Here is a 25,910-nt window from a genome sequence, read left to right as displayed (position 1 = left end):
CTTACTGTGTGCAGAGCACTTAAGAGAGTACAATATAACAGAGATGGGAGACACATTCTCTGCCCACAGTAGGTTTACACCCCTAAAGAAGAATACCTGCAAAGTTTCCCAAGTGCTCAGGGAGAGCGGTGTTGTTGACCGGAGGACTGGCTAGGAAACATTTAGAGTCCTGGCATGTGGATTTTGAAGACATGGGGTTTTGCTTGAACTGCCCAGATAATTGACTCAGCTCTATGCTTCTCTCACTGAGGAAACCCACTCAGAGGGCACAGGTAAATTGGATAATGCCCCTGGAAATTCGGGGTCCATCCTCCAAAATAGAAGATTAAGGCTAGTGAGGACGAGGAGATAGAGTCAAATAAAACCCACATCTTTACCGAGGTTTCTTTCTCAGACCTGGAGTGCTCTGCTTTTCCAGTTAATCATTATCTGAGTGGGAGGGAAGGGCCCTTCTTTCACAACACTCAAGAGAAGGATAAATAGCGGAATAAAGCAAAGCCGCAGCCCTTGGAACACTGCAAACTCTTCTTAGCCAACTTGTAAGTAATCAGCGCCTTTGAAATGCTTGTGTTTGGCCCATTCGGGTGATGCCTTGTGTGTTTCTAATGAAACGATTTCAGCTACAAGCAGATGATGGACCCTCGTGATAGAGATTGGCATCATCTCTCTTAGTGGGGGTGTAAAGCGGGTTTTCTCCATTCTTGTCTGGACGCTCTAAAATGACCAGGTTAAATGATCAGAACAAAGGTTAAGGGAATGTTTTCCAAATGGCCTTTTCTGTGAGTGATTCAAGCTCCAGGCTTGAATTTTGACCTTCTGCTTTTTGGGTCATTGGGGAGGCCATTCCTCAGAAGTTCTTTGATTGGATTTCCTGGGAAGCAGGCTTGGTATTGGACCTGACTGCCAAAAGTCCTTGACACTACTCACGGTTGGCAAATGGAAAGAGTCACAGGGTCTGAGGGCAATGTGCCAAAGCTCCGGGAGAGATGACAGAAAAATGGGAAAGGGACTTTATTTTCAATTGATCCATCAATCAATGGAATTTCGGGGGTGCTTACTGTGTGCAGAGAACTGTACTGAGAACTTGGGAGAGTATAACAGGGTTGATAGACATGTTCCCTAATCACAATGAGTTTGCAGGCTAGAGGTGGATTAAAGATAAGTACATAAGTACTGTGGGGCTGAGGAAGGGGTGAATAAAGGGTGCAAATCCAAGTGCAAAGGTGGATTTTCATCCTGTTTCTGGTTCATCTTCACAGAGCCATGAGGAGGATATTGCCTGCCCTCTGCCTCTGTCTGATGGTGGTCTGGCTTCGAGCTGCTGCACAGCCTCATCCCCACCGGGACCATGGCCATAGAAGCCTCAGAGATTGGCCTCCCCAGGATAGTCAGGACCCAAAAGAACTCCTACCGTACCACCAGGTGGCCACCAGCAATGCTGACTTTGCCTTCCGCCTGTACAAGCAACTGATTTCAGAAAGGCCAGACAAAAACATCCTCCTCTCTCCGCTGAGCATCTCCACCACACTGGCCATGCTGTCTCTGGGGGCCCGGTCCACCACCCTGACTCAAATCCTGGAGGGTCTCCGCTTCAACCTCACCCAGATCTCAGAGAGGGAGATCCATGAGGGTTTCCGGCACATTCTCCGCAAGATCAACCTGCACGACCACAACTTCAAAACACACCTTGGAAATTCTCTCTTTCTGGATGAACGACTGACGCCTATGGAGGAGTTCCTGGAAGGCATCAAGGAGCTGTATGCTGCCGAGGCTTTCCTGACCGACTTCCAGGATGCAGCCGGAGCAGAAAAGCAGATCAATGATCACGTGAGAAAAGAAACCCATGGGAAGATTGTCGACTTGGTACGAGGGCTCGAGAGAAACAGTGCGATGTTGCTAGTGAATTATATTTATTTCAAAGGTGAGAAATATCGTCGATGTGAATTCAGCTTTTGATGAGAAGGCCCATTGGTTCACTCCCAGACAGAGAATGTAGGATTTTATTCATCCAGGGTTAGAAAGTCCTGGACTCCTCATGAATCATTACAGAATAAACAGACCCCACCACTTATTCCAGACTCAGGGGAAGAGAGGAGTCATCCCCAAAGTTTCTTCCTCTGTTTATAGCAACAGATCAACTTTACCTATCAATATTTCAAAAATGTTTCCTTCACAGAGAGTCTGAAAGTTTGGTGGAGGGACATTAAAAACTTTGTGGGGAGTAATGATCTGGTATAAAATATCTGGGATTTTATTTTAGTTTTCCTTTTTGTAGTTTATATCCAACAGTGGAGATGTTAGTAATTCATCACCCAATTGTACGTATTTACCTTAGATTGATTTGTGATTTCAACCTATATGTAATTCGCCCAGGTTCAACCTAAGTCCATTTTAGAAATGAAGAGATTATGAAAAACTTTCCATCAGAAAAAGATAAATCTGAAGAGCTGGGAGAGGGTGACCCCCTAATCGAAAAATGTGATTTGATAAGAGAAATTGGGCTAGATTGAGTAAAACCCTAAAATGGGCTCAACTGATTTGTTATTGAGAGGACCACATGGGGGACTTGGGTATTTCTTTATTACTTTCCAACTCATTGGAGCAGGAGCATTTCAAACAGGTCTGTCTGTCTGTTCCTGGGAATGGTTTGGTGCTCAATCCTAGATACTTGAGGGTAAGACCTGGATAGTGGCAATTAATTGCAGAGGGAGCAATGTAGCTGGGCGATAGGGTTCTGCACTCAGAGTTCATGATGCCAGGCCAGTTTCCATGAAACCCTCTTTCTCTTCCATACAGCTAAGTGGCAGAAGGCTTTTGATGTCAAACAAACAACAGAACAAGACTTTTTTGTGAACGAGAAGACCGTCGTTCGCATCCCTATGATGAAACAGAAGGATGTGTATCACTACTATTTCTATGATAAGTGGTTATCTTGTTCTGTGCTGAGAATGGATTACAAAGGAAATGCTTCAGCATTTTTTATTCTTCCCGATGTAGGGAAGATGAGGGAGGTGGAGGACTCTTTGCAGGCAGAGATGCTGATGAGATGGGACAGATCCTTCAAACGAAGGTGATCACTTCCCCTCTAGACCCCAAGGTGATAATGAATCAGGAACTGGGTCATACACACAGGATCCTAGGTCCAGGGTCAGAGCCAAAAACAAATTAAACCAGACGAAAAACTAATATTGGAATGCATAAATTCAAGTGACATTCCAATCAAAACTACTACTACTATTACTACTAGTGACTGGGGCTTTTGTTAAGTGCTTACCATGTGCCAAGCACTGTACTATGTGCTGGGATAGACACAAGGGATGCAGGTCAGAAACAACTTTTCCCACACTGAGCTCACAGTCTTAGTGGGAGGGAAGTTGGCTATTTAATCCTCCTTTGGCAGCTGAGGTTAATGAGGTATAGAAAAGTTAAGTGACTTGATCAAGGTCACACAGCAGGCAAGTGGTGGATTGGGATTAGAACCCAGGTCCCCTGACCCCCAGGTCTGTCTTCTTCCCACTGTGCCATGCTGCTAAGACACATCAACCTAGTAACAGTACAAATCTTCAAGCAGAAACTTGACTGGGTGATTTGGTAAATGAGCCAAGAATTGTGAGCTAAGAGCCGGTGGGCCTATATAAAAGTCTGCCAACCTTAAGGGTTTTTGAACTAATCTGTCATATGGTGACAATGTTTCCTTGAAGCAATTCAAGAGGCCAAGAGTCTGACCAGGCACCGAGAAGACAGGGTCAAAGGAAGGGGCCTAGCATGACTCTTGACCCTTCCTTTGTCTCTGCCTCTGTTTCATTCCCCTCCCTAACTGTATGGGAACAGTGGTGGGAAGGAGGGAAGGAGGGACTATACTGGAAGGAAGAAATTTTAATCCAAGTCTCTTTCAGTTCCTGGTTTTCCAGAAAGCTTGAATTATATTTTCCCAAGTTTTCCATTTCCGGACAATATGAACTAGAGAAGATCCTTCCACACCTGGGCCTCCAGGACTTGTTCACAGAGGAGGCTGATTTCTCCGGCATCACCGAGCAGAGCAGGCTGAGAGTTTCCAAAGTAAGTTTATTCAGGTCATTGCTTCCCTTTCAATTTCTCAAACGGGTAGTGTTTGTCCTCCCCTACCTCCCATCACCCGTCCCATGCCCCAGCATGTCATTCCACCTTTCAGTGGAATTTTCTGAGTGCCAAGTGAGCATAGATTGCTGTCCTAAGCCTTGGAAAGAGTATGCCAGATACCAAACACAAGCTTCTGGCACTCAAAGAGCTGACTCACCAGTTGGGGCAGGATCTCTGAGCTGTTGAGATGGGGAAACCTTGACATCTTACCTCTCTTGGCTCAGCCCAGGACTGAGCAGCACAGTGGAGGGGATGAATACTGAAGTCCACATGCCCACTGTGGATGCCTGTAAATGTCACTGAACTCACTATTAGGAAGCAGACAGAGAAAGCAGAGAATGGAAATGAAAATTGGGGTGGTCACCAACCCACTAGAAGATGACCCATGTCCCTCTCTTTGAAACACACTAGTTTGCTGTGAATCTGTAAAATTTCCCAGTGTAATCTGTGGCAACCAGCCTGAATCTCCTTCATCTGGCTGAAATAGACCAGCAATCCCCACCTTTTTTGTGGCATTTGTTAAGCACTTACTATGTTCCAGGCACTATACTAAGCTCTGGGGTAGATACAAGCTAATAATAATAATAATAATGATGGTATTTGTTAAGTGCTTACTATGTGCCAAGCACTGTTCTAAGCACTGGGTAGATATAAGGTAATCAGGTTGTCCCACATGGGGCTCACACAGTGTTAATCCCCATTTTACAGATGAAGTAACTGAGGCACAGAGAAGTGAAGTGGCTTGCCCAAGGTCACACAACAGACAAATGGAGGATCCAGGATTAGAACCCATGTCCTCTGACTCCCAAGCCCCTGCTCTTTCCACTAAGCCACGCTGCTCTAACCAGGTGGGACACAGTCCACATTCCACACTGGGCTCACAGTCTTAATCCTCATTTTACAGGTGAGAGAACTGAGGCACGGGGAAGTTAAGTTCATTCTAGACTGTGAGCCCGTTGTTGGGTAGGGACCATTTCTATATGTTGCTGACTTGTACTTCCCAAGCGCTTAGTACAGTGCTCTGCGTACGGTAAGCACTCAATAAATGCAATTGAATGAATGAATTTATTCCATCATATTTATTGAGCACTTAACTATGCAAAGAGCACTGTACTAAGTGCTTAAGAAAGTACAATATAATAATCAACAGACACATTCCCTGCCCTCAAAGAGTTTAGAGCTTAGAGGGGGAGACAGATATTAATATAAATAAATAAATTACAGATATCACATAAGTGTTGTGGGGCTGGTGAAGCAGCGGGGATGTACAAAGGAAGTAAGTCAGGGAAACACAGAAGGAAGTGGGAGAAGAGGAAAGCAGGGCTTAGTGGGGGGCTCTTGAAGGAGATAGGCCTTTGTTAAGGCTTTGAGGTGGAGGAGAGTCATTGTCAAATTTGAGATTGGAGAACTTTAAGTGGTATTTGTTAAGCACTTAGTAAGTGCCAGGCACTGAATTAAGCACTGGGTGGATACAAGCAAATCGGGTTAAACACAGTTGCTGTACCACATGGGGCTCACAGTCATAATCCTCATTTTACAGATGAGGTAACTGAGGCACGGAGAACTGAAGTGACTTGCTCAAAGTCACAGAGCAGACAAGTGGTGGAGTGACTTGCCCAAAGTCACACAGCAGACAAGTGGCAAAGCTGGGATTAGAATCTTGGTCCTTCTGACTCCCGGGCCCCTCTTTCCACCAGGCCATGCTGCTGCTTCTGAGAGATGCTACTTCTTCATCTTTGCTCTTCGCTCCTTTCCTGATGTAACACCCTCCTCCACCTCATGTCCATTAAGGACATGATAAAGCTAGAAAAACTCCAGAGAAAAGCAACCATGATGATCAGAGGGATGGAGGTAATCAGGTTGTCCCACATCCTCATTTTACAGATGAGGTAACTGAGGCACAGAGAAGTGAAGTGGCTTGCCCAAGGTCACACAACAGACAAATGGAGGATCCAGGATTAGAACCCATGTCCTCTGACTCCCAAGCCCCTGCTCTTTCCACTAAGCCATGCTGCTCTAACCAGGTGGGACACAGTCCACATTCCACACTGGGCTCACAGTCTTAATCCTTATTTTACAGGTGAGAGAACTGAGGCATGGGGAAGTTAAGTTCATTCTAGACTGTGAACCCGTTGTGAGGACAGATGAATATGGTTAGGTCTCTTCAGTCTGAAAATTCCTTTAAGGCAGGGATGCTGTCTATCAACCATTCCGTGCTCTCCCATACCCTTGGTATGCCCCTCTACTTTCGGGAGATGCTCAATGGATTCATTCAGTCATATTTATTGAGCGCTTACTGTGTGCAGAGCACCATACTAATAAGCACTTGGAAAGTGCAATTCAGCAATAATCCCTGCCCACATCGGGCTTAGAGTTTGGAAGGGGAGACAGACATCAAAACAAGTAAACAGGCATCAATATAAATAAATAGAATTATAGATATATCCACATCAAAATGAGCAAACTGACATCAATATGAATAAATAGAATTATAGATATGTACATATATATACAAGTGCTGTAAGGTGGGGAGAGGTGGGGAGAGAAAAGGCAGCTAGTCAGAGCAACACGGGGGGGAGCTGAGGAAATGGGGGGGCTTTGTCTGGGAAGGCCTCTTAGAGGAGGAGAGCCTTCAGTAGGGCTGTGAAGGGGGGAAGTGTGATTGTTTTGTGGATTTTAGGGAGGGCATTTCAGGCCACAGGTAGAAAGTGGGCCAGGGTCTGACGGCGGGACAGGCGAGAATAAGGCATCACTGATCAATCAATAGGAAAGACAGAGGCTGTGAAGGCGGCATATCTGAAGTCAGCCAAATCATGTTGAGGGTGGTCGGAGAGGACTTGACAACTGTTACTCACTGAAGTCCACCACTGGGGCTAGGGAATATTCCTTGATGCATGAAGGCACAGGTTTGAAGCAGACCAAAGCAAGCATCTTACCTTTTGGACAGTCAGCAGCTGAAATCCTTCATCGTCGGAAGTTCCACAAACCAGAAATATCCAGGAGGTTCAAGAGAAGTTTGGTATCAGAGACTGATGGACTTTGGTCCATCCTGAGTTGCAAGAAGGAAAGCTAAGGAGGTAGAGCAGTCAAATTAGGAAAGGTAGGTGTTCTGTGACTAAACAACTGAAGGCAATCATCACCTGGCTTCTCCAAGCTACTCAAAGCAGATAGAACACCGGCCCGAGGGAATGGAGGTGGCCTAGTAGAGAGAGCAATGGGATTGGGATTCAGAGGGCCTGGGTTCTAATCCTGGCTTCACCACTTACCTGCTGTGTGATCTTGGGCAAGTCACTTTACTCTGTGCCTCCTTTTCCTTATCAGTAAAATTGGGATTCTAGACCTGTTCTTCCTCCTACTTAGACTGTGAGCCCCATATGGGACCTGATTATCCTGTATCTACCCCAGCACTTAGAATAGTGTTTGACATATAATAAGCACTTAACAAATACCACAACTATTGTTAGCATTTTTAGTATTAATAACCATCAGTCTGACTCAGTACCGGGGCTCCCCTGAGTGTCCAGCTCCGTTAACCTCCGGTGTTTCCTTTGTAGGGTGTTCACAAAGCCGTGCTGGATATCGGAGAGGAGGGAACTGAGGCATCGGCGGCCACCAGTACTGGGACTGTATTCCTTTCAGCTCCTAAGATAACTCGGACTGTTTTGTTCAACCGGCCTTTCCTGGTGGCAATCGTTTCTACAGACACCCAAAGCCTCCTCTTTCTGGGGAAGGTTGTCAACCCCAAAGACCAGTAATGTGCCTGAGGAGCTCTGTGGCACACAATGGATTGGTCATAGATTTTGGTTCAAAGATTCTCAGTTGCTTTGTCTCTGGGGGTTGGTGGCAGGGTAGCTGGGTGGGGAGGAAAGGAGAGGAGGAGGGAGAGAGTAGGGGGAGCTCAATGCAGCTGGAAGAGCAGCAGAAGATGAAGGAACAGGCCTCAGTTGCTCCATAGTTAGCTTACATGTCCTCCTCACCTCTGGTTTCCCCACATTCACAGAAGCGTATGATGGGGTGCGATTGGGGCACAGCTAGACCCATTCACTTTCCCAGAGACCCAAAGCCATCTGAGCAACTCCACTTCAAGACCCAGATCCATGCCGGCCTCTGACTTGGCCTGGAGATCCTGGGGAAGCCTCTTGGCTTGTCCAAGCCTCAGTCCAAGGGAAATGAAGATCTTTGGTGTGCTTGGAATCAACGGGAGAAGAGACTGATTGATCGCTGTCTTGGGGAGGCCCTTTTCCTGCATAAAATGCTTGCAGCCACAAGAATTTGGTGATTGCGGAGGGCTTTCATGAGTGATGCAATAAATTACCATGATGGAGTAAAAGCAAGTCATCACTGAAGGTGACATGCTGCAGGTGAGCACTTTTTCAAGCTTTAGCTGAACTCTCAGCTTCTCTAGGTGCCACAGGAAATACTCTCACAGCCTCCATTTGGGATGAGGGTCAGCTTCATCTTGCCCAAACCCATCATCTTGTATCTACCCCACCACTCAGTATAGTGCCTGGTAGATAGTAAGTGCTTAACAAATATCACCATTGTTATTAATTATTATGCCCAGCTTATGTTTTACCCTTTGGCTAATTCCTTTTCTGGCTGGATGCCACACCAAGGTTTTTCCAGGGTAGAAAATGAAAACTGGGCCCTGTTGGTCCAATCCTGCCACATCATGTGACTAAAAAGATGTTCATCTGGAGGTTTTTCAGGACCTTTCCCGGCTACTGGGGTTAGTACTAACCCTAGGAAAGCCCTGAGGAAAGCCAAAGCCAAGCCTCCCCTCCCCTTCCCACATTCCCCACCAGAGAAAGACTCCTAAGCATGCCATCCTCCCTGGGGTGGGAATGGGCTGCAGGGGTTGATAGGAAAGACACAATGGAACCAGTGGACCTTGCCCAGGAGCCTTAAAGCAGTCTGTCAATACATCAGTCTCAGCTGAGAGCAGCTTCATGAGTTTCAAATGTCTTGTTTCTCCCAAGAGTTGTGCTTAGGGGTCTCTGGACGAGGTTGACAAAGTGTGGGAGTGAAAAGGGGGTATGGAATCTGTGGCTAGCCCAAGCAGGTGGCCAAGCCTAGGGCCCACAGGTCAACTGCCTGATAAGGAGTCCGTGTCTTGGGTCAGCCCAGGAACCATAGGGCATCCTGCCCCCAGACCTGCTCTGAATTTCTCCACTTCCCCACCAAGTGGCCTGCCAGCCTATCTTATACTTCAGGACAGTTCCCTTGTCAGCTGGTCTGTGCCCCGCCTGAAGCGGATATGGCCCAGCACTTTAAGCCTGCTGTTCTGACCCTCAAACAATCTGGCCTCCCTCCACCACAGCTCCTGCTTTCAGGGAGCACCATCCCCATTACTAGGGAACTGGGAAAGGAATTCAAGGCTCCGGAGTAAAGGTGGGTCAGGGATGTCCCTGGGGAAATGTGCTATGTGCGAGTGAACTCAGGGTACTTCTTCAAAAAGGAGAAGCAAGGTGGCCAACAGGGTAGAGTGCCAGTCTGGGAGTCAGATTCTAATCCTGCCAGATTCCAGCTTGGGTTCTAATCCCGGCTCTACCACTTGTCTACTGTGAGATCTTGAGCAAGTCATTTTACTTCTCTGTGCCTAAGTTAGCTCATCTGTAAAATAGAGATTTTAAAACTGTGAACTCCATGTGAGACATAGACTGTGTCCCACCTGATTAGCTTTTACCTAGCCTAGCACTTAGTACAGTGCATAGCACATAGCACTTAATACCATATAAGAAAATTAAAAAGACACTTCTGACATCATCACAGCATAACCTAGGTGACCGTACATGCATCTTGATGTCTGGTGTTCTTGAGGTCTCTCAGTGGCCATCTCACTTCCTGACTGATGGTGTAATGATACTAATAATCATAGTAGAATTTGTTAAGCACTTACTGTGTTCCAAGCATTGTACGAAACCCTGAGGTAGATACAAGACACAGTCCATGTCCCACATGGGTCTTACAGTCTAAGAGGGAGAATTGGTATTAAAACCCCATTTTAAAGATGAAGAAACTGAAAAAAAGAGAATTAATTAATTCATTCAATAGTATTTATTGAGTGCTTACTGTGTGCGGAGCATTTCTTTTCTTTAGGTTTTTTTGGGGAACACACTTTAGGGGTTAACTCTCCATCCAACTCACTTTGACCTATAACCAAAATTTATCTCCAGACTCCCCCCGAACCTTCCCAAACCCCCTTAGACACTCCCCTTCTTCAGTCCCCATTCTAAACACCCCCAAAGTCACCTGGTCAAGGGAATGTTGTAACTGCCAGTGCGGATGATGACCTCATGAAGTGCAATGACTGCACATGGTCAATAAAAGGCTTCACGAGCAGGATTGCTGAGGGTTGTAACAAATATTTCCACAAAGAGAAACTGTCTTTATAGATGGCAATCCTCCTATTTGGCCAATTCCTCCAAGATAATCTGATAAAATGCCCAGAACCTTGCTGGCTCTACCATAGTCTTAGTCAGTTAAAACTCCTCATTCATTCATTCAATTGTATTTATTGAGCACTTACTGTGTGCAAAGCACTGCACTAAGCACCTGGGAGAGTACAATATAAGAACAGACACATTATTGCCCACAGCAAGCTCACAGTCTAGAGGGGGCAACAGACATTTAAATAAATAAATAAATAAATAAATAAATAAATAAATAAATAAATAAATAAATAAATAAATAAATAGCAGATATACATACATATGTACTGTGGGGTTGGGAGGGAGGATGAATGAACAAGTAAGAGTGGCATAGAAGGGAGCGAGAGAAGAGGAGAGGAGACCTTAGTAAGGGAAGGCTTCTTGGAGGAGATGTGCCTTCACTAAGGCTTTGAAATGGGGGAGAACAATTATCTGTCTGAGGAGGGAGGGCATTCCAGTCCAGAGGTAGGATGTGGGTGAGATGTTGGCAGAGAGATACATGAGACTGAGGTACAGTGAGAAAGTTAGAGGCTAGGCCGATGAGGAGGAACTGTGAATGGGGAAGAGCAAGGTGGACTCTTCCAGTGACTTCTGCCACCCAGCCACCTAGCCAACCAGCCCCTCCTGCCTGGAGCAGGAGACTTGGGGACCAAATTCCACCCCTTCAGGGATGGAGTTGCCTCAATTTCCCCTCTTGATTGTCTTCTCTGACTCCTCTGGGGTGGTGGCTGGGGCTTGTGGAGGGAGAATTTCAGAGCCAAGAGGTGGGGCTGGGGGGGCCTGTCCGGCACAGAACAGGCAGCAGGGGCCCTCTGCATCCAGCTGGGAGGTGACAAGTGTGGTGGGGTGATGGGAAATGACATTGATTTAGACTTTACAGAAACATTCTCTCTGTCTCTCTTGGTCTCTGTGTGTCCCGTTATGATCTCATTATTACCTGAAAACCAGCTGGCTTTGAAAAAAAAAGAAACCTCATGTTATTTTAAATCTTTTATGTGGAATGAGCACTGACTGAAAATCTCATGTCCCTTCTCTGCCCCCACACCCCCTCCTACACACCCCAAATATATGTTTACACACCCTTATCCTCCTGAGCTCTGGGATTGCTGCTGCCCACTGGGGCTGCAGGGCAATCAATCAGTCAATCAATCAATGGTATTTGTTGAGAGCTTACTATGTGCAGAGCACTGTTTTAAGTGCTTGGGAGAGTAAACACAACACAACTCTGCATAATGAACTTACAGTCTAGAGAGGGTAAGTCCGGAGGAAAGGCCCCAGGCTGTATTCTGGGGCCAGAGGTCGATGTCATGGCCTCCCCACCTGCCCCTCAGAGGGAACACAAGGTGCTGTTTCTGGACTAGTACCGCTATGGTCCTGTGTTGGAGTTCTGAATAAGAGAGGGCCTGGATTCCCTGGCAACCAGCCTATCTGCAGGCACCTTTCTGGCTGTAGGGTTGAAGAAACCCTGCAATGGGATCTAACTGAATCTTAGCCTGCCTTTGGGGAACTCTGGCCCAACATCTGCTGAGCAGATCTGAGCCCCTAAAGAGCTGATTTCCATGGAGGTCCTTGATGCGGAAGCCTGATGCCATTGCACGGATCCTGTCTGTGGGAACCAATCAGAGGATGCAGCCTTGAATGGCAGATGTGTCCACCAAAAAGATCCTGTCCATGGGAAACAATCAGAGGATGCGGCCTTTGTCCGCCCACTCAAGCAATCCTTTCAACTGTTGGAATATGATCAGAGGAGATTCCCCTGAGGAGAAATCATTTTTTGGTCCTTTGGACTTCATTCATTCATTCATTCATTCATTCATTCATTCATCCATCCATCCATTCATTCATATTTAGTAAACACTTGGAAAAGTACAATACAAAAATAAACAGTGACATTCCCTACCCACAGTGAGCTCACAGTCTGGTGGCGGGGTGGGGGGGCTTTAGTAGGAACAGGTTTCTCTGGTAAAATCATAAAAACATCTTAACATTGGTTGTGGACGTAAAGCCCATAGAAATATTCCAATGTCTGTAATTTTGGGCGGCCACCATAAGCAGGAGGAATCCTGCAGGCTCTGGACCCCAGCCCAGCCGTTGTGCCTTCTGGGGCACAATACCAGCTAACTGAAAGGATCCCTGCTCTCTGGGACGTATGGGACGACTGCCGTGGCAACGGCAGAAAGCAATCCTATTTCCAGAAGGGTGGGGGTGGGAGCCATGTCCTCCCCGGCCAATCAGGAGCAGCAGAAACTCACTCCCAAGAAGAGTGGGTTAGGGAGTTGGCTTACTGCCCAGGTGGAGAGACATAGAGATAGGAGAAAGAGGGGAGAGTGCAGTCTTTGGCACAAAGGGAGCACTTAAAAATATCATCATTATAATTGTTACGAAGAGAGAGGGAGGAAGAGGAAGAAGAAAGAACTGGCTTGGTGCTTCTCCTATTCCCCCCACTGCTGCTTCTGGGGGTTTTACTGGAAGCCGGGACTGGATACAAGGGACCTGAGGGTAAGGAAGAGGAGGGTGGTGCCCCCAGATCGAGGGTCATGTCTGGGATCAGGGGAGTGGAGAGGCGTGTGACTGCCAAACTGACCAGTGGGTAACTATGGATGACGGGTACAGGGGCTGGAAAGTAGGCTATGTCAAAACGGAGAGGCCAGGAGCTGAATGATGCTGGGGCCCATGAGGAGCAGATGAGTGTGTGGTAGAAACCTGGGAGGGAGACCGCAGCCCCTACCTCCTAGCCCAGGCTGTACAAAACGGGAGCCAGGTGACTTCACTTGCACTGAGTGAGGAAAAGGCTGGGCCCAGCTCCTTCCCAGTGGGCAAAAAATGCATTGCCCTGCCTGTGGGTGTCCTCTGGGCAAAAGGTGGTGGGGTCCTTCTCCTCTGAACTATGATTTGGCATCTGGTGGGTGCCATCGGGGCTGAGCTAACAGATGAGCTCCACTGTGGTGTGAGGGAGAGAGGTCCGATCCAGTTCCCCAGCCCAGTTGTGGTCGCTCCATTGGAAGTGCCCACCTCCGCTCCCTGTCTCCTCATCCTGGCCCCCTAATCATGCCACCCTCTGACCGTCTAGCCGGCAGCCACCTGCCTGCTATTGGGACAAGAACGACTGTAACCAGTGGTGGTGAAATGTGGTGCTGTCAAGTGGTATCCAATGTATATCACGTGGGCAAGCGGTGGGGCTGCCAATCAGATTCTTGCCTCACAGACCCTGAGGTCCTGAACTAGGCCCCTATTATCATGACTGCCCTTAGAGCATTATGGGCCTCAGAGGCCACTACAGTACTCTACAGGCAGAAGAAGTTTGCAGAACTTCCAGAAGCTCTGCAACATAGTCAGTCAGTCTCCATACACAGGAGCCATGTTCCTCTTACCACAGCTACGCTGGGCTGGGTGTGTGAGGAACATGAGCGATGGCTGGATATCTCAACTGGCGCTGCATGAAGAGCTGAAATTGGGAAACAAAGGCAGAAGGGCAGAGGAAACATTTTAAAGATATAGTAAAACAAAGCCTCAGATGATGCCATATCCCAGCTGCAAATTAAGAGTTGGTTGCTGAGGGCAGATCTTCCTTGTGCCACTGCCACTGAGGAGGGAAGGGATCTCTGAGCAAACTCTTTGAATGGAACGAGAGACAAGGAGGCAAAAGAGAAAACGACCCCAGGTCCTACCAATATTAAGCATGACAATTCAATGGGAGACAGTCTTTTCGTACACCGAATATGGCTGTGACAGTAGATTTTGTGTTGGCCTTTTCAGCCACACACCAGTCACATGTGATATGTTTATTTTGTATCTACTCCAGCGCTTAGGACATGTAGGAAGTTCTTAACAAATACCACAATTATTACTATTATTATGTGATCCTCATCATTAATGGCCTTTTCAAATATGAAGCGCTTTTCAAATTCACGCACTTAGAGCAGTGCTTTGCACACAGTAAGCTCTCAATAAACTTGAATGAAGTAATTAATACGAAGGACAACTGTATACTGGTAGACTAAAACCAAAAGAATCAGCTGAAGTAAAGCAATCAGTACCAGGATAACTCCCTAGAATGACAAATTCAACCTAATTAACTTGTATCTACCCCAGCACTTAGAATAGTGTTTAACACATAGTAAGTGTTTAACAAATACTATTTTAAAAAAGGAAAAAATCTGACATGTTGTGCCGCAGACAGACTGTGTCCATCTAGCAAAGTGGAAATCCGGAACTGCAGTAGCAAGTCCACAAGGTTTTGCTCTAAGCTGGAACTCAAAAAGAACCCCACAGATCCTTGTTAATATATAGCAGAGGGAAGGCTTTCACAACCCCTGAGCGATTAAGACTAACTAGGACAAGGGCACTATATAGCTTTCAGTTATGCAACTGATGGTCATACAGATTTCCTATTGATCTGGAAATTTTGTGTCTGCGTCTGGCAGGGGCAGGGTGCTTAAAGACATATTGCCTCAGTGCAAACTGGGGAACCGGGTTGTGCTCTGTCTCCTGACAAGACAGCTCGTGTTTCGGAACTGGGGCGCTTCTCAGGTGGATTCCCAGCGTGGGAAGGTACCTCCGGCTCTTGGCAGGACAGCAGGTGAACGGGACCATTCTGAAGCTCACAGCCCGGCAGCTGTGAGACAGGGAGCGGAGGTGGGCACTTTTGATGGGGCGGCCACAACTGGGTTTGGGAGTTGGGAGGGCAGATGAATGGGAAGCTGACTATAGCAGAGAGAAACAAGCCCCCGTGTCAATTATGATTCTCTCTCGATTTGGGGGTTCCAGTTGAGGTTAGATTTAGGGGCTGGAAGGCAGACTGACAGGGTCGTCCCTGAACTGGATCATTCCCTTTGCCCAGCCCCTCATTTTGTCCAGGCAACCTTTCTCTTCCCTTCTTCCTACACTCACGTCTGCACTCGAAATATCAGTTGAGCGCAGGCCCCGTCTAACTTCTTCCCGCTGCATCAGTTCCTTCTTCCAATTCCACATCACTCATTTCTCTGGATTAGACATTGGCTACGGGAGCTCAGTCCCAGGCCATAGGGCTGCAGCCCAGGTTCAACCACCCTCCGATTCCAAGAAGACGCCACATTTAGGTCTCTCTGACACAGAGTGATTCTGGGTAACCCGCCCCCTCCTCCCCACGTTTCTCCCCCTCCCTCCCCCCCGGCCACCGACTAGGCCTCAGTGGTGAGAAATGGACACCGGGAGTCACACAGTCTGACACCCGAGTCCTAGAACTTATCTCTACTACTTTGATTCCTCTCCACCAAAAAAATCTCGTACCTGATCTAATTGGTTTCTGTGCATTTAATCCATTCATAAGTTCATGTGTATTCTCCTGAATATTGTCTTTCATTCTGTACAGGCCTGGTACCGCCTGGTACCACAGGCTTCCCTCTGCTTGTGTCTACTGACTGCCGGGCTGTGTGCGGCTGTTGCCACCATTGCGTCCAGTGAACACCAGGATCACCATGTCAAAAACTACCCCTCACTGCTGCCCAAGGAAGATCACTCATCAGATGCAACACTACCCAGTTATCAATCAATCAATCAATTGTCTTTATTGAGCACTTACTGTGTGCAGAGCACTGTACTAAGCGCTTGGGAAGTACAAGTTGGCAACATATAGAGACAGTCCCTACCCAAAAGTGGGCTCACAGTCTAGAAGACTAGATGAGTTATCAAATAACTCATAGCAGTACAAACTTTGCCTTCAACCTGTACAAGCAATTGGTCACAGAAGAGCCAGGCAAGAATGTCTTCTTCTCTCCACGGAGCATCTCCACCTCCCTGGCCATGCTGTCTCTGGGGGCACAGTTCTCCACCCTGACCCAGATCCAGGAGGGTCTCTGCTTTAACTTCACCTATATCTCAGAGAGGGAGATCCATGAGGGCTTCCAGCACGTTGTCCGCACCCTAAACCTGATGAGTAATGATCTGGAAATCAACATGGGAAATGGCCTCTTCATAAGGAAGAAGATTAAACTGCAGAAGAAGTTTCTGGGTGACGTGCAGAGGCTGTATGCTGCAGAAGCTCTGTCCACCAACTTCAAGGACTCCGCAGGGGCAGAGAAACAGATCAACGACTACATGGAAAAGAAGATCCAAGGAAGGACTGTAGAATTAGGTAAGTACCTGGATGAAACAATTGCAATGGTGCTAGTGAACTACATTTTCCTTAAAGGTGAGAGGGTCTGAAAGATGGGCTTGGGCTTCAATTAGGCTCTCTTTTCATGGTATTCATTTGTTGCTTACAATGCGCTGAGCACTAGGGTAGTTACAAGATACTCAATTTAGACCTAGTCCCTGCCCTTAAAGAAGCTATCTAAGAGAGAAGGAGAGCTGAGACCTCATCCTCATTTTACTGATTTGAAAAATCGAGGCACAGGGAGTTTATGTGACATGCCCGAGGTCACACAGCAGGCTGGTGGCAGAGATGGGATTAGAACCTGGTTCTCTCATTCCAGCCCCATGTTTTTTTTTAATAATGCCTCACTGCTCATCCTTGGGTTGGGTTCTAAAAGCAGAGTAGCCACAAGGAAAGAGCACAGGTCTGGGAATCAGAGCAACTGGGCACTAATTCCAGCTCTGCCACTTGCCTGCCGTGCAACAATAAGGATAAAAATTGTGGTACTTGTTAAGTGCTTTCTATGTGTTCAAGAAATGTACTAAATGCAGAGGTAGCTACAAGGTGATCAGGTCCCCCAGGAGACTCACAGTCTAAGTAGGAGGGAGAACAGGTATTTAGTCCCTATTTTGCAGATGAGGGAACTGAGACAGAAACATTAAGTGACTTGCTCAAGGTCACACAGCAAGCAAGTGGCAGAACCAGGATTAGAACCCAGGTCCTCTGATTCCCAGGCCTCAGTTCATTTTAGTAGGCCACACTGCTTCTGTTTGTTGGGCTTTGGCAAGTCACATAACATCTCTGTGCCTCAATTTTCTCATCTGTAAAATGGGATTTAATACCTGTTTTCCCTGACCCTAGATGGTGAGCCTCAGGAAAGAGAGGGACTGTGTCTCATGTAATCATCCCATATGTACCCTGGGGTTAGCATAGTGTTTTGACAAATTGTATGCACTTAGCCAAGACCGCAATTAATAATAATGATGGTATTTGTTAAGCGCTTACTATGTGCCACGCACTGTTCTAAGCACTGGGGCGAATACAAGGTAATCAGGTTGTCCCTCATGAGGTTCACAGTCTTAATCCCCATTTTACAGATGAGGTAACTGAGGCTCAGAGAAGTTAAGTGACTTGCCCAAAGTCACACAGCTGACAAATGGTGAAGCAGGGATTAGAACTCATGACCTCTGACTCCTGAGCCCAGGCTCCTTCCACGGAGCCATGCTGCTTCTCTATTATGATCATTGTAAAAGGAAACAAAATTCCCTGTCAAGAGATCACCTGGTCAACCCACTGAAAAGTGGCTAAAACAGATAGCTCTTTAGGTCCACTCTTCAGATGTAGTTTGGATGCCCATTGGCTTTCCAAACCCTCATGTATGTGTTGGGAGTTCCTTCCCCATCACCATCCAGAGCTAGAGGGCAGAGGGCTACTGGCCAGGGCCAGCACCAGCCCTCCTTCTGCTCCTTCCCCACAGGCTCCTCCCCGCGCTGGCTCAGTCTGGTTGCCTCTTTCACAGCTTTTGCCTTGGCACTGATGTTTCTCCCTCTTTCTGCCCCTGCGCCACATCTCCCCACCATTTCAAGGGCCCTTCAGATGACTGGAATGGAAAGCTAAAGGGCAAGAGGGGGTTTGTTTACTAATTCTCTGCACACCAATTTAGCCCGGTGTTATGGAGTAGCGAACTGGCCTAATGGATAGAGAACAGGCCTGGGAGTCAAAAGGACCTGGTTCTAACCCCGGCTCCACCTCTTGTCTGCTGTGTGACCTTGGGCAAGCCACTTCTCTTGTCTGTGCCTCAGTTACCTCATCCTTAAAATGGGGATTAAGACTGTGAGCCCCATGAGGGACAACCTGATTACCTTGTATTTACCCCAGTGCTTAGAACAGTGCTTGGCACATTGTAAGTGCTTAACAAATACAATAATAATAAGAATAGTAATAAGAATTCCGGCTTCACCACTTGACTGCTGTGTGATCTTGGGCAAGTCCCTTAACTTCTCTGTGCATCAGTTACCTCATAAGTAAAATGGGATTAAGACTGTGAGGCTCATGTGGGACATGTACTGTGTCTAACCTGATTATCATGTATCTATCTCAGTGCTTAGTACAACACCTAACCCTTAGTAAGTGATTAATAAATACCATTACGATCAAAAACAATGAATGGGACCAATTCTCCCAAAACTAGTCTTAGCAGTAGCCTGGCTTTCCTCCAACCCCACCCACCTCAGAGTGGGCCCCACACCTTCCAGTACTCTTCTCTGGGCCAGGCTCTGTTTCTGGGAAGCCAACCTTTCTTTTTGCCCTTGAGGGTATATTTGGGGCTGGAGCTTTGATGGGATGGGGCATTAATAAGCCTGGAGAGGAAGAGGTTGGAGGGAATGGAGAAGGGAGGGAGGATGAGAAAGGAAAGAAAGAGAAAGAGGGAAGGAAGAGGAACTGAAAAATTACAAAGGAGAAGCCCCACCTTCCACTCTGTCACCTCCCCTCCAGTCCTCATTGGGTACCAGGTTCTGGCAAAAATGGATCCCCAAGCTCCTCCACACCCACTCCCCACTTTCCGCGAACCTCCTGCTCAATCAAACCCTTCACAGGAGCATGGTGCCAATGCCAGAAATTGAATCCCTCTGTTCAGTGGATTCCCCACTCATTCCCAGTCTCTGCTTATACTAGCAAGGCCCCTGCCTCCATCCTGGGTGCTTAAGACCAAAGCCTGAACCCAACCTCCTAGCTCCTATGAGGTCCTGACTCCCTCTAGCAGAGGGCAGGAGGCAATGCCCTGCCATCTTGGCTTCTTCTCTGATCCTTTGCCCAATCCAAATGGCAGAGCAGACTGGCTATGCTATCCTTCCTTCCTAAAAAACTGTGGGGCAACACTTATGATGACACACCCCTCCATGATGACAAACCCTTGGGAGCCCATAGTGGCTATGGCCCCAAAGAGGGATACCTATGCCAGCTTTCCTGACAGAGGGAAATAAAACTGTTTCACTGGTGTGGCATTCCAGAAGGTTCTGCCTTACTTCCACCTGCAGTACCCAAAGGGGACAGTGCTCAAGGGTCTTCCTGTAACAATTCTTCCTCTCTCTGAAGCCAAGTGGAAGAAACCTTTTGATCCCAGAGACACATGAGAGAAAGACTTTTTTGTGGATGCCACCACAACTGCGAAAGTCCCCACGATGAGCCAAAAGGAGGCGTCCCACAGATTTCTCCGCGATGAGGACCTGGCCTGTCTGGTCTTGGAAATGAATTACAAAGGCAATGCCTTGGCCTTGTTCATTCTCCCTGATGAAGGAAAAATGAAACTGGTGGAAGAGGCTCTCACAAGAGATACAGTCACATGATGGTACAGTCAACGTCAGAGAAGGTAATCTCTCTCTCTCTCTCTCTCTCTCTCTCTGGAAGCTTCCGGTGGCAATAGATAAAGAAACCAAAAAATACCACCTCCTGTGAGCCTTGTGGGTTGTTGTTCCCCTCCCTTGGTTGATGGTTTTCCGCTAGATGTTAATTTCCAAGTACTCAGGTGAACAGGAACCTAAGTAAATGGTTCCTACCATCTCTACATGGATGATTTCCAAATTTATCCTTCTAACACTGACCTCTCTCCTCTTCTACACTCCAACATTTCCTCCTGCCTTCAGGACATCTCTACCTGGATGCCACACTGACACCTCAAACTTAGCATGTCCAATACAGAATCCCCCATCTTCCCACCCAAACCCTGTCCTCCCCTTGACTTTCCCATCACTACAGAACAGTGCTCAGAGCTTATAACAGTGCTTGGCACATAGTAGGCACTTAAATACCATTATTATTATAGACAATGCCACTATCCTTCCAAAATTCATATCCCTGGCATTATCCTCATTTCATCTCTCCCCTTCAACCCGTATATTCAATCTGTCATAAAATCCTGTCAGTTCTACCTTCACAATACTGCTAAAATCCACCTTATCCTCTCCATCCACACTGCTACTACACTGATTGAAGCACTTATCATATCTGGTCTTGACTACTGCATCAGCCCCCTTGCTGAGCTCTTTACCTCCTGTCTCTCTCCTCACTCCAGCCCATACTTCACTCTGCTGCCCAGATCATTTTTCTAAAAAAATGTTCAATCCCTATTTCCCCACTCCTCAAGAACCTCCAGTGGTTACCTATCCACCTCCACATCAAATAGAAACTCCGTAGCATTGGCTGTAAATCACTCAGCTTACCCCCTCATATATTACCTAATGCCAACTTATTCACTGTACTTTGATCTTGTCTACCTCAGCATCAACCCCTTTCCCACATCTCCCCCTCTGGCCTGGAACTTCCTTCCCCTTCCTATAAGACACCACTTTTTCTACCTTTGAAGCCTTATTAAAATCACATCTCCTCCAAAAGGTATTCCCTGCTTAACGTCTCTTTTCCCCTGGTTCCTCTGCCTTCTCTGTTGCCTATGCACTTGGATCTGTACCATTTAGACATTTGGTATTCACCCCAACCTCAGCCCCGTAGTACTTACGTTCATATCTGTAAGTTATTTCTTTTTATTAATGTTGCTCTCCCAATCTAGACTTTACAGTCCTTGTGGGCATGGAATACTTCTAATAACTCCATTGCATTTTATTCTCTCAACTGCTTAATACAGTACTCTGCACACAGTAAGTACTCAATAAATACTGTTGATTGATTAATTGACTGATTGTCAATGGATTATTAAGATTTCTTCTACCCACCCTGGCCACTCCAAAAAATTCAACCAAATGAACCATACTGAAAACACAGAGGTTGCAAGAAAGGCCTTTCATCTGATCAAACTAATGTAATGTTGGATAACTGATGGAGACAGAAAATATCTAAGTGGAAATAGCTCTCTATATGAGGATGTCAGTGCCCTTTCCACTCATAGATTAATTTCTCATCCCCCCCACCTCTAGATCATGGGCTGGGAATGTGTCTACCAACTCTTTATGTTGTGTTTACTACAGTACTCTGCACACACATAGTCACTCAATAAATACCACTGATTGAATGATGGATTGAGTCTCATCCTCGCAATGCTTCAAAGGAGTCCAATTATATAGAGCACAAGCACACATCACTAAATCACTTGGCTCCACTGAATCCAGAAAGTTACCCATTTCAATAGTCACAAGATTAAGTCTTCCCAGAATAAGACATACAAATTATTTCCATTGCTTAGGACAGTGCTTGGCACATAGTAAACACTTAAAGTACCATAATAATAATAATAATAATTATTATTATTATTATTTCCAGATTCTTTGGATGGGGGAGATTTCAGTTTAGCTCTGTTTAACGGTGCTGTTTTTTTTTTTTCCTTATTCTAGGCAAATGATCTTGAATCTTCCAAAGTTTTCTATTTCCAGTCATTATGGATTGGAGACGATACTTCCCAAACTAGGCATCCAGGATGTATTCACTGCTCAGGCTGATCTGTCCAGAATAAGTGGGAACAGGAACTTAAAGGTTTCTAAAGTAAGCCAACAAAGTTCTATTATTCCTTTCCCATTACAGACAGACACACCTTGCAGTAAAAATGTCATTTCTGTTTTGCCATGGGATTCTCCTTAGTTCAGCCGACAGGGTCCAGTCAGGGTCATTTTCCTCTATGTGACTCATTTGTTTGAAATCATGGTTAGCATTTAAAGTTTTGTAGTTTTAGTCAAGGTAAACTGATTTCTACCCTCCCAAATCTTGGTGCTAAAATTTGGAATAACCATATATAAGATGCTCCCATTTTTTTTTTCATTTTTAAAAATATGTTTTCTTAATGTCTTCACCGCCCAAGTGGACTTAAGCTGATTGCCAGCCAACCAACACAAATACTGGCAATTTAAGTTGATAATGCCCAAGTGCACTGAGCATCCACATAGCCAAAACACATCGATTCTGTTGACAGCTGTGAGGTTTGGTCATTTGAAAGTGTGACAGGGATATTTTTTCTCTGGATTTTCTGCCTCCACAAAGTGACTGGAGGAGGTTCCTTTGGGAATTAATAATAATAATAATAATGGCATTTATTAAGTGTTTACTATGTGCAAAGCACTGTTCTAAGCGCTGGGGGGGGTTATAAGGTTATCAGGTTGTCCCATGGGGGCTCACAGTTTTAATCCCCATTTTACAGATGAGGGAACTGAGGCACAGAGAAGTGAAGTGATTTGCCCAAAGTCACACAGCTGAAAATTGGCATAGCCGGGATTTGAACCCACGACCTCTGACTCCAAAGCCCGGGCTCTTTCCACTGAGCCACGCTGCTTCTCAGGGAATTGGCAGTAGTGGCTAACTTTTGTTGTTCCAAAGCGAAATCTGAAATCTTCATCTTTACACCAAGATTTGGATGTTGGCAAGGGTGGAATGAATGCTGGAGTCTGAAGTGGTTGACTAGGCAAGGTTCCATGAACTTGCCACACAGAGTGCCCATGAGTATCTGGGTCACCTTTATTTACCCTTTTGCATAATTTGCAAACTAGGAAAAGGAGAAATGTTATGGAGTAAACTCTATCCACGCAAAGGTCACTTTGTGACAGTCTCATAAATGAAAGATGAAAGAGAACTCAAATCATTTATCCATTAATGACTCCCAATTGTAATTTCTAAACAAAAAGACTCCATACCCCGAATATAATGAAGATAGGGAGAGTAACTAGATCTTCTTACACTGCCTCATTAATCACTGTCTTCATAGAATTCCTTAGGCCTGGAAGTGAGAGAAATTCCTTGGCTCCAATAGCCGTGCAGTACGCTAGCAGAAGCTGGGAGAGAGATAGATTTCAGGGGTGAAAAGGGAAAATGAGAAGGCAAAGAGTTGTGAGTCCAGGAGGGACACACATGGGAAGGCCCCTGGTGGTGGGGACATGGGGAAGAGTCCAGCACCGGCTAGAAATCCAGGGATGGAGCCACCTCAGTCTAAGGCAGCGGCATCTATGCACAGGACAGACCATCCCTTCGCCAGGACTTGCTGCTGAGAGGTCCTGCCTCCTGGGTACGGCAGCTTTGGGGGCTGCTGGGAGTGATCATCTGAACTTCTGTAAGCTGGCTTCCCAGCTCTCTGAGCCCGAAACCCCAATTCTAGGGAGGTGGACAGAAGGGCTCCTGGAAAGATGGAGATGGGGATGTCCAAACTGACCCAAAGCTGATTGACTGCCAAGGTTGTGCCAATCTGACCCGGCCTGGAGGGCTGGGACCTACTGACAGTTCAGAATGACCCTCCCTAGATACAGTCACCACGAATGGAGACAAATTCAGATCAGAGTCATCCTAACCTCTAAAGCAAAAAAGAAAACTTCTCCACCGACTCTTACGCCCTACTGTGCTGACCTACCTACTGGACTGTCATAGGCATTGCTAGTTGTAGGAACAGTCTCCCTGGATCAATCAGTCTTCCAGTCCCTGGAGAACCTGCTGGGATTTGGGCAAAAAACTTCAGTCCAGGCAAGGAGGAAGCCCTGAGTTCTCCAGAGGTTTCCACATAATCAATTCCTTTAACCCTGCCAATGTCGAACTGCCTGTGGCTATGTTGGTAATAATAATAATGGCATTTATTAAGCGCTTACTATGTGCACAGCACTGTTCTAAGCACTGGGGAGGTTACAAGGTGATCAGGTTGTCCCACAGGGGGCTTACAGTCTTAATCCCCATTTTACAGATGAGGTAACTGAGGCACAGAGAAGTTAAGTGACTTGCCCAAAGTCACACAGCTGACAATTGGCGGAGCTAGGATTTGAACCCATGACCTCTGACTCCAAAGCCCATGCTCTTTCCACTGAGCCATGCTGCATCTCTAGGCCTTCTCTACATTGGTATTCTCCAGGTCTTCCAGGAAAGAAGGTCAGAATGAGTACCAGGTTGGTCTCAGCAGGGAGGAAAGCAGCTTCTCACCTTGATTATTGGGAAGCCCGAAGGTCTCAGAGCTTCTCTGTGGGTTCACAAAGAAGGGGAAACTTCTGGGAAGGAGATCTCACCAGTGTGAGAGGATGCGGCTTATCTCAGTGGTTCTTTCACCTAAAAAAGAAAGACAACCTTGACCAGTGGGATTTGGGGATTGAAGTTCCCAGCCACCGCAACCAGATAACCATCGGGGAATGTGTAGCTACTTACTCTAAACTTCTAAGCAGCCAGTACCCTGCACTAAGTAGGTGCTCCCTGAGTAATAATAATAATGGCATTTATTGAGTGCTTACTATGTGCAAACCACTGTTCTAAGCGCTGGGGAGGTTACAAGGTGATCAGTTTGTCCCACAGGGGGCTCACGGTCTTAATCCCCATTTTACATATGAGGTAACTGAAGCACAGAGAAGTGACTTGCCCAAGGTCATACAGCCAACAATTGGCGGAGCCAGGATTTGAACCCATAACCTCTTGCTCCAAAGCCCATGGTCTTTCTATTATTATTGTTACAACTCGGGGGCCCTTAGACATTGGCATTTGCAGGTGCAGCAATAATATCTTCTAGTACAGGAAGAGTACCAGGAGGGGAAGCAGAAGGCCTGGGTCTCCAATCTTTCCCAGAGTGTAGTTAACGACCCCAAATCTAGCAGACACGTTGCTGGCTGGCCTCCTGTCCTCCCCTAGGGATGACACACTGATTTTCCTCCATTCCCCTCATCTGCTCTCAGACCAATAACTCAGAGGTTTTGCCTTGCAGGTGTTTCACAGAGCTGTGCTGGATGTGGGCGAGAAGGGCACAGAGGCAGTAGTGGTCACAGGCATAAAAGTAATGTACATGTCAGCCCTGTTCTTTTCTCCCCTAGTTGTTGACATCAACAAGCCCTTCATGGTGTACATTTTTGACAAATTCACTGGAAGCATTTTCTTCCTGGGAAAAGTTGTCAACCCAACCCTAAAATAATTATCCTGCAGAGGCTGGGAATAGCCAGAAGACACAACATGGCACAGTTCCTGGGTCTCAAGTTTGAATCCCAGTTCTTCTTCTGGCTTGCTGGGTGACCCCAGCAGGATTGCTTGCCCTCTCTGAGCTCCCATTCTCTTAAGTGTCTGAAAATAATAAAGAATAAACTTCCTGAACCACTTTGATCCCTTTCTCACATTCCTTCTCTGGTTCTCCATCCCTACATTGATCCTTGGGGACTTCAATATCCATGTGGATGACCCTGACAACCCTTCCAGTGTCCACCTCCTTTCATGTCTCTACACCGGTGACCTTTTGCTCCACCTCACCTCACACAGTCACCCACTTGGGCACACGCTCGATCTTAAAATCCCTCGTCACTATA

At 46.6% G+C, this 25,910-nt stretch overlaps 1 protein-coding gene and 1 pseudogene across 1 annotated transcript; both read left to right on the top strand.

The window, feature by feature from the left end:
- The first annotated feature begins 443 nt into the window (after positions 1-443).
- On the top strand, positions 444-8,449 carry LOC119932677 (kallistatin-like). Its single transcript, XM_038751928.1, has 5 exons — positions 444-539; positions 1,260-1,921; positions 2,797-3,070; positions 3,897-4,059; positions 7,674-8,449. The coding sequence occupies exons 2-5, from the start codon at positions 1,264-1,266 to the stop codon at positions 7,872-7,874; spliced, it is 1,296 nt and encodes a 431-aa protein (XP_038607856.1). The 5' UTR covers positions 444-539; positions 1,260-1,263; the 3' UTR covers positions 7,875-8,449.
- A 3,739-nt stretch (positions 8,450-12,188) lies between these two features.
- Positions 12,189-25,693, top strand: LOC119927437 (annotated as a pseudogene).
- Positions 25,694-25,910: the final 217 nt, after the last annotated feature.

The sequence above is a fragment of the Tachyglossus aculeatus genome, chromosome 1 (genome assembly GCF_015852505.1).
Source record: "Tachyglossus aculeatus isolate mTacAcu1 chromosome 1, mTacAcu1.pri, whole genome shotgun sequence".
Taxonomy (NCBI): Eukaryota; Metazoa; Chordata; class Mammalia; order Monotremata; family Tachyglossidae; genus Tachyglossus; species Tachyglossus aculeatus.
The sequence above is the reverse complement of the archived record's forward strand: the minus strand, read 5'-3'. Positions and strand labels throughout refer to the sequence as shown.